Source organism: Manacus vitellinus, unplaced genomic scaffold, assembly GCF_001715985.3.
Source record: "Manacus vitellinus isolate BGI_N305 unplaced genomic scaffold, ASM171598v3 scaffold_24_pilon, whole genome shotgun sequence".
Lineage (NCBI taxonomy): Eukaryota > Metazoa > Chordata > Aves > Passeriformes > Pipridae > Manacus > Manacus vitellinus.
This window is the reverse complement of record NW_021939798.1, coordinates 5,227,267-5,240,671: the sequence shown is the minus strand read 5'-3', so window position 1 is coordinate 5,240,671 and position 13,405 is coordinate 5,227,267. Positions and strand designations below refer to the sequence as shown.

The following is a 13,405-nucleotide window of genomic DNA, read 5'->3' as shown; positions in this document are numbered from 1 at the left end:
GTGGGCGTGTATTTGCTGTATACACACACAAATACACATATGTGTAGGAAAAGCGGGACAAGCAGCCCAACCCTGTCTGTGATCCACAGGTATTTCTGGCATCTGAGAGTGCTGGAGGAGCTTGGCTGGAATAAAGGGCGCCCGTGCCGCTGGGTCTGGGAGCCGGCAGAGGCTGCCCCGAGCAGAGCAGCGGGAAGCAAGGCAGCAGCAGGAGGAAGAGGAGGAGGAGGAGGAGGAGGATGCCGGCGCTCAGCGCGTTGCCTTTCCTGAAGCCCGTTCACCTGAGGTCGCCCCGCAGGTCGCCCGGGGGCCAGCGCCGGCACACGCTGCCAGCCAGCGAGTTCCGCTGCCTCAGCCCCGAGGACGCCGTGAGCGTGTTCGAGATCGAGCGGGAAGGTAACGGGGTGCCCGCGGGAGCTCCGTCCGCTGGACACGACCCATCCCTTTCCTTCACCAGTCCCTCGTGGGAGGGATACAGCAGCCGTGACTTGTGGCCAGGCCACCACGGGCTCCCTAATGAGGTGGGGGAGCTTTGGTTAATGAGCTGGAGAACCACCTCAGCCTGGGGTGGGGATGGTAGGAGGTGATGCCCCGGGCTCAGTAGGACCAGGTGAGTGCAGAGCAGCTCTCCCAAAACAGTCCTGTAAGAGCCAGAGGGCAGGATAAGGGAGGGGGAAGTGGGAGGAAGGATATCGTGTTCTGTCTCCTATTGCATAGGGGCACTTTGAGATGCACTCCTTGCAACCTTCCCTCTGCCCCAGGCACTCCAGCTTCCCTCACCCAGACTCACCTGGCCCATTTCTCCCTCCTCTCCAAGGCCAAGGGCAGCTGGAGAGGTGCCAGGAGGGAGGGTTCAACTCAGCACTCACTGCTCTAGCTCTGGAATTAGCAGTGAGAGCAGAGAGCTGGTCCCTGGGCTGTGGAGGCTGCCTCTGGAGGAGTTGCTCCCTGGAACCATCCATGTCCCCTAGAACTCCTTTAAACCTAGCAGACAGCAGGACACATGCCATGTCTCTCCATTACATCCTGCTTTCCCTCCCCTACAATGGTGTTGGGAGGTTTTCTGAGTCTGGGTGTCCTTGGTCCCCCTCACTGAGCTCACCATTGTCCCCCTCCAGCCTTTATATCCGTCTCTGGGGACTGTCCCCTCCACCTGGACGAGATCCGCCACTTTCTGAACCTGTGCCCGGAGCTGTCCCTCGGCTGGTTTGAGGAGGGGCGGCTCGTGGCATTCATCATTGGCTCCCTCTGGGATCAGGAGAGGCTCAGCCAGGTAAGACCCTGTTCTTCCCACCTTGTGCACTGGTAGAGGCACTGCCAGAGCTTGGGGATGAAGAGAAGCTCCCCAGCGTCCTGAGGCTATTCACCAAGTCTTCTCCCAGAACTAACTGCTACAGGGCTGCTCTGGTGAAAATGAACCTTCTCAGTAATTAACTTGAACAATGCTGTTAAAAAAATCTGCCAAGTAATTCCCCTCAACATTCCTTTTAAAACTAAAAACCCTCCAAGGACGACGGGCGGGAGGGAGGCGAAGTGGGATGGCACAGGGACCCTTCTCCCTTTGGGGTCACGGGGGTGGGGAACCAGCCTGAAGCAGGATGGTCCCGCTAACCCATGCCTCCCCCCTGGCAGGCAGCGCTGACCCTGCACAAGGCGCAGGGCACGGCCGTGCACATCCACGTGCTGGCCGTGCACCGCACCTTCCGGCAGCAGGGCAAGGGCTCCATCCTGATGTGGCGGTACCTGCAGTACCTGCGCTGCCTGCCCTTCGCCCGCCGGGCCCTGCTCATGTGCGAGGATTTCCTCGTGCCCTTCTACCAGAAGTGCGGGTTCGAGGCGCTGGGTCCCTGCGAGGTGACGGTGGGGGACCTGGCCTTCATCGAGATGCAGCACTCGGTGCGGGGACACGCCTTCGTGCGCAGGAACAGCGGCTGCTGAGCCCCCTCCGCTCCGTCCCGGCCTGGGAGAGAGGCTGGGGTGGGATAAGAGGCTGCAATCCCTCTCCATCCACACCACATCCATCTTCCCCAGCTGGCCCTGGCTACAGCTACTCCCTCTGCCGCATCTGCCTTCCAGCCACATCAGCCCAGCCCCATCACATCCCTGCAGGGCTGGGCACAGGAATTCCTGTGCCTGATCCTGCTGGAAGCAGCTCTCTGGGCTCTGCTGGCGAGCCTGGGTGGGCTGCTGGGCCACGAGCTCCCTGGAATGGAAAGGCTTTGCCCTGGTTTGCTGACACACCCAGAAGAGCCCCTATATCCATGTGCTCCCAGCCCTGCACCCCCTCTCACCACCACAAGTGGAGCACACCCTGTCCAAGCTCTTTCTGAGCAGCCCCCAGACCAGGCAGCTGCCCCCTCCGATCACAGACATATTTCCAGACCCCTTGGAGCACACCCCCAGACCAGGCAAGGGTCCTCACAGTCACCCCGCCCCCCCAGACATCTTTCCAGACCTCTTGGAACAGCTGCATCTCGAGGAGCCTCCCCAGGGAGCCAGTCCAAACCATTTGGTCCTCCTTGTCCCAGACCCACAACTGGTCCAGGAGAAGCCTTCTGCAAACACCTCAGGCTGTTGGGAAGCAGCAAATAAAGATGTGACAGTGTGATTTTCTATACAGCCCATGTGTGTTCCTGTCCTTCTCTGACAATCACCCTGCCACAAGGCCGGAGGGGGGGCACCAGCTGGCCCAAGGGGAGCTATCCAGCATCCTTTGGGGCACTTCAGCCTCTAGGGAGAAGGGGCAAATCCAGCCTCGGGTCATTCAGTAAAGGGTGAGATACAGGCAGGGGTGGGTCTGCCCATGGGCAGGGTCAGGAGGGTCCATGGATGCGGGTGTTTGACTTCTCCTTCGGCTCAAGACCCTCCAAATCCTGTCCCGTCCCAGGGAGGGGTTTGAGGAGCACACCAGGGCACAAGCCCCAAGCAGTGCCCACTCATCCTCCCTCCTTGCCACACCAACCATCACCAAAACAACCAGAACCACCCAAAAGTGCCACATCCCCAGGCCCGAGAAGGGAGAAGAAGCCTTGTGCGTCTCATTAAATACAGGTAGAAATTTATTAAGGGGGGGGGGAAAACCCACAGCTTTTAGAAAAAGTATCAAAAAGAGACAAATGAGGTGAAGTGTCTGTCTTTGGCTGGAGCAGCAACTGGAGGGACTGAGTAGGGCTGAAAACTGGCCCTGGGCGGAGGGAGGGATGCAGATGCCACAGGCTCCTGGGATCACCTGGCCAGTGGTTGTGGAAAGGGAGCCAAGCTCCCAGCCCTTCAATACTCATCCCAGGACATCCTAACTGGGGGATTTCCACCTGCCCCCATTTAAAAGCACTGAGGCCTCCAGCACCAAAGCAACATATAACAGGGGAGACATCCTGGCACCAGCCTGGGTCCAAACCAGCCCAGAGGGGTCACCTGGACCCCAGGAAGGACCTGCCTTCGTGCCATGGCTGATGGGAAGGCAGAGGAGATGCTGGCAGAGCAGCTCAGGGCTGGAGGCAGGAAAGGGGGAAGGCAACTGCCCCATCCTGCACTTCTCCATCTGACCAGCACTGTTTCAGGAAGGGAGAGTTACCTGGGTCTCTAGGCTTTGAAGGGAAAAGAGTAACAGCAGGGACTCAAGGCAGAAGGTGGAAGCACCAACAGCTTCTCGAGAGGTCTGTGGGCTTCAGGAGCAGCCACACAACCCCCCCAGGGTGTTTTTCTCTGTGCCTGCCTACTTCACCATGGCACTACAAACATGGTCTGTGCCACTTCTCCCCTTCCAAAAAGGGAATTTCACTGAAATAAGGGGAAGATAAGGCCCCCTGTCTCAAGTCCTGCCTCCTCCATCCAGTGAGGAGTCAGGTGGGGAGGCACAAGCCTCCTTCAGGACCTCAGGGGGAACAAGACTGAAAAAATACCTTTGAAGCTCAGCTCTGAACATCTCAGAGCAATGACAGAGACTCCAGGGAGCCTGAAGTGGAGAAACCCTGGGCCTAAAGAGCTGTGGATAAAAGGAAGTGCCCCTGCAAAAAGGGGGTCGTGTTCACAGTATGAGCTGCAGCGCCCAGAGGCACCGAGCCGGGACAGGGCCCAGGCAGGCAGGGAGACCTCAGCAGCTTCACCCCTGGGCTGAGAGTCCAACCTGGCTGTGGATACACCAAAATTCCACATCCTTTTGCCCTTTCCCCATGCAGGAGTTGGTCCCCAAACCAGTTATGGCTTTTCAGCACCAGGAGGCAGCCCAAAGGGGTGCAAGGCAGGGCTGGCTCAGGCCTGCTCCCCGCTGCATCCCCGGCACTGAGCAGGACCCCAAACCCACCATCCCTGAGGATGAAGCTGTGCCCAGGGCCTGCCCCATCCTGGAGCAGCTGCTGCCGTCTCCCCCACGGAAAGCATCCTCTCCCAGCCCTGTCCCCGCCGGCAGGGTCAGTGCAGGACCTGCTCCAGCTCGTACTTCTCGCAGAACTTGCTGGTGAAGGGCAGGCAGGTGAGATACTCCACCCAGCGCCAGTTCACCGGGTAGGCATAGAGCCAGACCACCAGCGAGGCAAAGAGCCCCACGAAGACCAGCAGGGACACGATGATCATGGCCCTCTTGCGGTACTTGTCCATCGTGCCGAAGGTGATGTAGGGCAGGAAGGCGAAGGAGAGCAGGAGGCCACTGAGGAAGCCGAAGAGGTGGGCGATGTTGTCGATCCAGGGCAAGAGGCCGCAGATGAAGAGGAAGAGGACGATGCCAGAGAGGTTGAGGAAGGCTTTCCAGGGTTTCTCCAGCACTTGCCAGCTCTGGAAGAGCTCCACGAAGAGGCAGGCCAGGAGGCCGAACTGGGACCCGGCAGGGCCCACCTGCAGGGATGGGGGGAGTCATGGCAGACCCTGCACATGTCACCCTAGACACATCCCCATGTCCCCAGGGATCATCTCCTCCCCTTGCAAAAGTCATTTGGCTTCTGCATCCCTGTGCAGGCTCCTGTGTGAGGCTCAGGGGTGGGAGCCCTGGCACGAGAGGGAGAGGAAGGGAGCACATCAGGGCCGTTTTGGCAGAGCTGATATTTTCTGTGACTCAGCAGCCAGGAAGCATCACCTCCTCCCAGACCACAGCACCCCCCCAGCCCCATCCTGACGCACCCCCGGGAGGATTAGGGTGCTTGGCGTGATCTCATTTAAAGCCTGAGAGGGTTTGGCTGGCAGCAGATTAGCCATCTGCCTGCCCAGGGCCCCGGCACACACAGGGACACGTGGCGACGTGTGGCACACACGGCATGTGCGAACACCACACGTGGGGCAGAGGCACCGTCTCCCCCTGCCACCAGAGTGCCAGCCTCTCACCCTCCCTGCAGCAAAACAACCTGCCAGCGGATGAGAGCCCTGTGCTCCAGCCCTCTCCCCAAATCCCTGCCAGGACAGGGATGGGGAAGGATGTCCTTTAGTCCCCAGGGAGCTGGGGACAGAGCCCCCCCAGGCCTCACCTCCGCCCTGTAGGGCAGGAAGATGGCACTGGCCAGATTTCCCGTGATGCCACTGAGGATGAAAATGATGGAGATGCGATGCCAGCCCGCCAGCTTCTCCAGGTCCCGCAGCACTGTCATCTGGAAGGTCACCGACACCAGGCAGTGGAGGATTCTGAGGGAGAGATCCTGTGTTTAGAGGCCCCTGCCCAGCCCTCCCACCCACTGCCCCAGGGCACAAGACACCTTACAAAGCACCCTCCACAGATAGCACATGTCACCAAGGTGTGGGAGTGCCCTTCCCTCTTCTCTCCCACCCCACCAGGGGACCCAGACCATCCCAATGGACACTCCCATCCCCATTTCCCCCACCCCTGTGGGTGCAGGGGGCTGTGGCTCACCCGGCGTGCAGGAACAGGGACAGCCACAGGCGGTAGAACTGGTCAGGAACCTCTGGGTTGAGGAAGGGCAGGAGCCCACAGACCTCATCCAGGCAGTGCACCTGCAAAGGGAGAGGGTTGGGGGGGTGGTGAGGGGTCGGCCCCGACCCCAGAGCCACAGGGAGCAAAGGATGGATCACAGGGATGTGCAGCCAGTGATGCCATGTGCCAGCTGTGGGGGGACCCTGGGTGGTGTGGGGCACCCGCATTGCCCACATGCTGGAAAAGGAGCAGCTGAGCATCCCCAGTGCCCCAGGAGATGCTGAAGGGCTGTTTTCTTGCCCAGGATGTGCCTTTCCCAAGGACACCAGTGCTGCCCAGGTGAGGCTGGCTCAAGCCCTACATTTCCTCCTGCACCACACCAGCAGGAGCCCAACCAATAGCCGGGGCAAGCCCCTGTACTTTGCATCCCTCCTGCTCACACCCATCCCAACCGTGCCCCATTCCTGACAGGATACTCTGGCAGCAGCATGGCTGCTGGCATCGCATCCCACATCCACGGCCGTGCCTCCCTGGCCCTGCTCACCTGTGAGCAGAGCGTTGCCTCCTCGTGGAAGTAGCCGTGCATGAACTCGCAGTACTCCCGCGTCGTGATCTCGCAGCTGGCAGAGGGCAGGCAGGGGGCTCGCTCGGGGCAGGGCACACTCCCTGCTCCCCTGAGCATCCCCCTCTGCTCCCAGCAGCTGGTCCTGCTGCCTTCATGCTTCCCACCCCGCAAGGCTCCATAATCTCCCTCCCCACCCTGCCACAGTTCTGGACACTGATGGGACAACAAGAGGCAGGAGGGCAGAGGAGGGAGCCAGGCCGGGTGCCTCCATCGCTGTGACCCACCTGCCCTTGGTGCCGATGCAGCAGGGCCTGCCCTTGATCTCACAGTCCAGGTGGGCAAAGCCTGTGTGGTTGGTTTTGGTCTCGTAGGTGCAGATCTAGAAGCAGGAGGGGAAGGAGCCTTGGTCAGAGTCCAGCCTCAGGCTCTGCCTGCAGCCCCCTGCCTGCTCATTGCCTGCTGCCACCATGGAGTCACCAGCTCACGGTGGCACTGGGCTCTTACCGGCCACTTGGTGATGTCATCTGGCCACACGTGGGGTGGGTTGGATGCTGGCTCCTCGCACGTCCTGGTGGAAGCAGGTGGGTGAGTCAGGTGAGTTCCCCCAAGACATCCCTCCCTGCGGACTAGTAATGCCCTCAGACACACACGCAGCCCTGGGACCTGCCCCTTTCCCTGGCTCGGGATGGATCCTGCCCTCCAAGGGGTGTCCTACAACAACCCACAGCAGCTCCTTCTGCAGGTGAACCCCACAGCACTCATCCCCACTGACGCCCTGCCCAGCATCACCCATCCCAGCAGAACAGGGACCAGCCAACACAACAGTGTCACCTATTGCTGCTTGCATCTAGGACAGACCCCACTCCAGTTTCCCTACTGATTCCTTCTTCCTTCTCACTCTCCTACAGTAAGAGCCCCTTGGACAAGAGGATTCAAGGCATCCAAACTGGAAAGGCAGCCCTGGGCAGCCCCTCTGCCATGTCCTGCACACAGCCAGGTGACTGTGCCACTTCCGCCCAGCTGTCACTTCTACCTGGGGTCCTGGTGACACACAGCTCCTGATGTCCTCTTCTCCCCCGAGCCCATGGCCGGTGCGTTGCTGCCCGGCCACTTGATGAACGTCGCCAGTGTCTCCTGTGGGAAGGATGGAGAGACTGAGGATGTGACAGGGAATGCACACTCTGACCCCACATGTACCGTGCCCCGGTGCTGTGCAGGGCAGAGATGTTTTCCCCCTTTTCCCCAGGGATCTCCAGCAGTTCCCAGTGCCCCCGGCAGCGGCACGCACCGAACAGTCCTGCGGCAGGGTCTGGATGCAGCCCGAGTTGTCGTTCTGGACGCAGCAGCCGGAGCCGCGCTCCCGGTCCCGCTCGCGCTGGATGAGCCGCTCCACCTGCCCATCCTTCCGGATGCAGGGGGAGAACTTGGCTCCTAGGTGGATCAGGTCAATCTGGGAAGGAGATGCCGGTCTAGCAGATGCTCTGCCTGCACACCTCCCTTCCCTCCAGCTGCCCCCGGGGAGAGCTCAGCAGGGGCAGGGGGTCTCCACAGGCAGTAGACACAGGTCTCTGTTACCCCAATGGGGGGAAGGCAGGAAGGAAGGGGATGGGTCTCTTCTGACCACCCCACTGTGATGTTGCGGGTCCCAGAGGGATGGGGGCACTGAGGGACCAGAGCAGCAGGCTGGAATGACGTGGTCAAGCTCTCCCCCCCAGGGAGAGGAGCACCTCAGAGAATCCCCTCAGCTCAGGGCAAGAGGAGCAGAGGGCAGAGCCTGGAACCAAGGGGCAAGGGTCTGGCAGCGTCCTTACCGAGCTGGGCCCAATCCAGAAGTTTTCCTGCTGGATGTACTTGACACTCTCATAGACCCCCTTGTTCCTCAGTACCTGCCAAGAGAGGCCAGGATCAGCTCCCAGTGGGGAAACAGGAGGTATGGGGGTGCATCCCCCTCTCCCTCCACTCCTGAGAGGCTGAGCAGCCTCCTTCATCCAAGGGGAAGGGCTGCTGGGTCCCACCAGTAAGGTTGGAAGGAGAACAGCTCTGCTCCCACCACACATGCTGCTGCAACATGCTGCTGCTCGTCCTCCTGCCCTGGCTATTTCCTGGAGCCTCTCAAACAGCAGGAGCCCCCCAGGATGCTCCCGCCTCTTGCAGGGAACGTGACACCCTGGGACACTGGTGGTCACAGTCCCCCCAGGAAGATGGCTCTTAAACTTACCAAGTCTGTTGTCACGTGCTGGGCGAAGCCGATGGGGGCGATGCCGTAGGTGCCGATGACCAGCAAGGTGATGAGGATGTGCACAAAGGTGATCCAGTACGTGAAATACGGCCTGCAGGGGACAGGACCCAACATCTGAGCAGCTCAAGGATGGCTGGGCAAAGCGACACTGCAGCCCCCCAAGCCCTGGTCCCCACGCACTGAGGGGGACACACATCTGGGTTACAGCCAGAGTGTCCCGCGTCCATCCCCGTGCCCTCAGTCCCCCTCACCGGTGGCTGTCGGTGATCTCCAGCTGTGACTGCACCATGCTGCTCAGGCTGCGGCGGTACGTCCTGTTCAGCCACTTGCCCACCACCCCCAGCCCGTAGTAGCGTTTCTTGCGGTCGAAGGCAAAGTGTTTCACCTTGGAGGCGATGCGCCTGCCTCGCCGGGGGGCCGCGCCCGCGCCGCCGGACACCGAGGCGAGCCGGGCACCCTCCCGCCTGCGGAGAGAGGAGAAACCCACCACAGCTGCCAAAAGGGACCAGCTGAGAAATACCCCATGGCCGCAGGGATACCCTGGGATAACAGCTGGGAGCACCTCCTGGCTTCACCCTCCTAGGAGCACACTGAAGTGCCCGGTGCCCTGTGGCAGGGATGGCTGGGGACATTGGCCTGCCTGCAGCAGGGCAGCGCCTGCTGAGAGCTGGTACTCACGAGGTGGGCTGCTCCACCTCGGGGGACACCCTGGCATCCTCCCCCACATGGTGCATGCGTAAGTACGTGGCTGATAGAGGTGGTGACTCGAAGACATCATCGGGCATGGAGTACGTCTCGTCGTGCATGTCCATCTGGAAGGAGAAGGGATATATGTTCTTGGATGTGTGCCATGGGTCAGAAGCCTCCCCCTGACTGAGCATCCCCCAGGTCAGGGGGAGGGGGTGATCCCCACTGACATCTCATTAACTGCACATCACAGGGCGTGAAATGTTCCCGTGATGGTGACAGCACTCCCTGGCACCCCCAAGGAGCATCGCCAAGACTGGGGCACAGCAGCCACCGATGCCCCTGCTCATGGGGCAGGGTGAAGCATTGACACAGGTCCTTGTGAGAGCCCTGCTCCACATCCAGCCCCTGTTCAGGGGCACTGGGACAGCCCCCCACCCTGGTGGCCGGCATGGAATGTCGCTTGCCTTACTGAAGAAGGATGAGTCCAGGGTATCAGCAGCATCCACCATGTCCTCATCCATGAAGCTGGGGTACACAAAGCTCCTCTTGTTGCTCCTCCGCTTGGGAGCCAGTGGCTCCAGGACAGAGCGTCCCTTTGGCAGGGGAAGCAAATGAGGGTAAGAAGCCAGAAGGCCCTCAGGTTTTGCAGCACCAAGGGGGTTTCTTGTAGCTTCCCTCCCCAAAGCCAAGGGGCAAGGATTAAATCCCAGTCAGCCACCATATTCTCCTGTGTGGGAAGGGCTAGCAGCAGGAGCTGGCAGCAGGTGCTGCCTTTCGCTTGTCAGAGCCAGCATTGGGCTATGGCCATGTTAGTCAGCATGACAAGTGACCTCTGAATCTGTCTTGTCTCAGTCCCACAACCCTGACCCCAAGGCTTGCCCAGGGCTCATCAGGAGCAAGAAGGCTGCTGGAGAAGCTTCCTGGCTCCTCAGCAGTGGAACGCAGAAGCTGCTTTTTTCTAAGATTGTCCAATTTTCACCAAAGCTCTTTTTAAGTGGAGCTCAGGTTAAAAACCACCAATCTCGCCTCTCAAACCCACCCTGGAGAGACAGCGGTGTCCACGTAAAGCCAACAGCCAGGAAGCAAAGGTGACGGGCAAGGGACAGAGCTGAAACCTGGTTCAGGAAGAAGATGATGCCCCGCCAGGCTCCCAAAACTCACACGGAGAAGGGCTGCAGCTGCCTTGAAGCTCATGTGGGCGACAGACTCCCTCTTCCTGCGGGGCAGGCGGGCGTGGCCGGAGCGGATGCTGTTGAAGGACGCCAAGGAGACAACGCCGGGGGTGAGCGGGGGCAGGACGTGGTGGGGCGTGTGGGGACGGTCGGTCTCGTCGGGGTGGCGGAAGGGACGGCCCCTGGCCAGAGGGTCCACGATCTGCAGGAGGGAAGAGGTGTCAGTGCTGGGAGAGCAAGGCTTGGGAGCAGGACCCCCTCTCCCGAGCTCTACCTTGGGCATCTTGGCAGGCTTGGGCGACTCAGTGCCTTGGAAGGAGGGCACCTCCTGGCTGGGCAGCTCCATGTCGCGATAGGCAGGCTTCAGCTTGCCATACCTCATGCTGCAGTGCAGCAGGCTCTTGCGTTGCCACTGCTGGCGCTTCCCCTCCCAGTCGCTGCTGACACCAAACCATTCCGCTGTGCCCCTGCACACAAGGTGGGCACACCTGTCACACAGTTGGTCCCCTCACTCCAACACCACCCTTCCACCCGGGCATCCCCTCTAGCAGGTGGTCTGGGTTGGGGTGTCTCAGCCCAGCCTGCAGCAGGGCAGTTTTGACCTGGCAGAGAGATGAAGGGAAGTGGGGGGAAGTCCTTCTCACATTCCCTTCTGAGACACGACTCTCCATTCCCATCCCAAGCCCTCTGCCGGTACCCACAACAACCTGACAGGGGCCCCTCCAAGTGACCCAGCCACTGCTGGAGCCCACCCTGCCCTCACTTGCGGATGCTCTGGGACAGGGAAGTCTGCCGGCGGAATCCGTGCTGGCGTTCCAGGCGCGGCTCCTGCAGGCTCTTGCTCTTTCGGTAGATGGGGACCTTGGAGGGCTGGAAGGCAGAGCAGGGTGTTAGGGTAAGGGGGGCACGGGGGGTCCCCCAGGGACAGCAGCCCCTCAAACTCAGCATCACTCACCTCCTTGGGGGCACCATCCTCCTCCGCCTCCCGGGGCGGGATGACGATGGAGAGTTGGGGGGCTTCTTGCTCTGCAGGCGGCTGCTGCTGGAGCGGCTGCCCCCGTTCTTGTCACCGGCTGACATCTCGGGCCGGCGGCGGTCGGCAGGCTGGGAGGGTGCAGGGAGGCAGTGAGAGGGGAAGAAATACCTCCCCAGGAGCTCATGTGGGGGTAAAAGCTGGGTCCCACTGGGAGTTGGAGCCTCACCAGTGGGATGTCACCAGACTCAGCCCCCTGTGCCACTGGCTGTGCTGGTGAGACCTTGCCACCGTCAGTCCAGCTGCTGCATCCCCAAAACCCAGGGGACAGACAACGCCTGAAAATACTCAATCCACATCCCCAGACGCACCACAGCTCCCACATGGACCCACCACGTGTTCGGGTGCCCCATGGGAGGGGAGATGCAGGACATTCCCCTCTGGCATGTGCACACACATGCCAGGCTGGGAGACTGAATCCTCCCTGGCACCACGTGCAAGGAGGGGGAAGCTTAACAGCCAAGAGGTGGTTAATTCCTCAAGCAATCCCCTCCCAAGGGTCCCTGCAGTTGGCTCTATCAGGCAGGACTTTGCAGGAAAAGTAATTCCATTCAAGCACAAGAGAGCGAGTCCCAGATCCTATTAGGGGCTATGGGGGTAATCAAAGGGAGGCACAGCCCCCTTTGATCTCTTCCTGTCCCCCCTGACCATGTGCCAGTGCACAGGGGACTCACACAGGTCTCAGAAGCATCCCTTGTCCCCACGGGACAGCCATGGCCACGGGGATGGTGTCCCCTGCTGTGCTTGCCCAGTGCCACTGGCTGCCAAATGCCAGCTCAATCCACAAACCTGGCTCCTCTACCTGATCCAAACAATCAGCCTCCCATGGCTCCACTCTCCTTAGGAAATGTCACTTGAGCAACCAGCTGAGTGACTGGGATCCCACCAGCCCCCTCTGCAACTGGATCCCATCGGCAGCCCGTTCCCAAAGCAAGAGTCAGGCACAGGGACACGTTTGCAGCTCCCCCAGCACTTGGACTCCTGAACACAACCCTCCCCTTTAAACTCCACCACAAGCAAAGCCTGGCTTTAGGAATGTGGGGTGCCCATGGGATCAGGTCCATGAGGATGTGGAAGTCCAGAACCAGCTCCCTGGGGATGGAGAAGCCTGGAGCTGGCGGCACCACTGGGAATTGCTGCCCTCCTGGGCCAGGTGGTGGCCTGCTGTCCCTGCGTTAAAAAGGGTGCTGGGCTCCTTCTCCAGCACCAAAGCTGGGAGCAACCAACTCCCAAATTTCCCCTGGGGACTCAGCCAGGGCTGGTTCCCGCCAGGGTTTCCTTACCTCATAAGAGGGATCCTGTGCAGTGTGTCTTGATGGCAAACGCCCACGGCAGCCTTGCTCTTCCTTCACCCTTCACGCACGGGAGCCCCAGGACACGGCTGAATTCCTCCCCCCTCGCCTGTGGGGAGAGAGGCTGCGATGAAAAGCCATGCATGGGAAAGCAGGAGAGGGCTGCAGGAGCATCCTGGGAGAGGGAGAGCTGAGCTCAGTGCTCCCTGGACCCTGGGGACAGGGCTGCAGGTGGCTGGACACCACGGACACGGATCAGCCTCTGGCACAGAGTGGCAGGAAGATGAAAAGCCCCCATTTACAGCAATGCTCTGTGGTAGGGAACAGCATTGGGCAGGCAGGGAGCTTTCCCCTGCCGCTGCCACACAAAGCTCTTGGGAAGCAAGACACCCAGGAAGAGCGGGCATGAAACACAAGTGCCGTGCTCACTGTTTCATAGCTGCTGAACTGGGAGAACGCCAGCCCCAGCAAACAAAACTTTCCGTCCTGCTGGTGAGCTGGAGACACTGTTTGTTTTCCTCCCAGGGCAGCCAGCAATGAGTCTGGGATGCCAGCTGCTC

At 60.6% G+C, this 13,405-nt stretch overlaps 2 protein-coding genes across 2 annotated transcripts; one reads left to right on the top strand and one right to left on the bottom strand.

Annotated features, from left to right (window-relative positions):
* The first annotated feature begins 239 nt into the window (after positions 1–239).
* On the top strand, positions 240–1,938 carry AANAT (aralkylamine N-acetyltransferase). The gene is made up of 3 exons (XM_025895157.2): positions 240–396; positions 1,119–1,273; positions 1,633–1,938. The coding sequence occupies exons 1-3, from the start codon at positions 240–242 to the stop codon at positions 1,936–1,938; spliced, it is 618 nt and encodes a 205-aa protein (XP_025750942.1).
* Positions 1,939–3,072: 1,134 nt separating this feature from the next.
* RHBDF2 (rhomboid 5 homolog 2) lies at positions 3,073–12,950 on the bottom strand. The gene is given in 19 exon segments (XM_018073117.2): positions 3,073–4,830; positions 5,454–5,607; positions 5,834–5,934; positions 6,399–6,474; positions 6,704–6,798; positions 6,924–6,987; positions 7,453–7,553; positions 7,708–7,869; positions 8,231–8,305; positions 8,638–8,749; positions 8,910–9,122; positions 9,337–9,470; positions 9,813–9,941; positions 10,510–10,722; positions 10,795–10,987; positions 11,284–11,390; positions 11,476–11,528; positions 11,531–11,624; positions 12,837–12,950. Coding segments are annotated over 18 exon segments (2,472 nt in total). The 5' UTR covers positions 11,601–11,624; positions 12,837–12,950; the 3' UTR covers positions 3,073–4,410.
* Positions 12,951–13,405: the final 455 nt, after the last annotated feature.

Excerpts from the sequence above, each read along its gene's own strand:
- AANAT (XM_025895157.2), top strand. The coding sequence starts at position 240 with ATGCCGGCGCTCAGCGCGTTGCCTTTCCTGAAGCCCGTTCACCTGAGG. Across the intron at positions 397-1,118 it reads GTTCGAGATCGAGCGGGAAG|CCTTTATATCCGTCTCTGGG; the intron begins GTAACGGGGTGC and ends GTCCCCCTCCAG. Across the intron at positions 1,274-1,632 it reads ATCAGGAGAGGCTCAGCCAG|GCAGCGCTGACCCTGCACAA; the intron begins GTAAGACCCTGT and ends CCCCCCTGGCAG.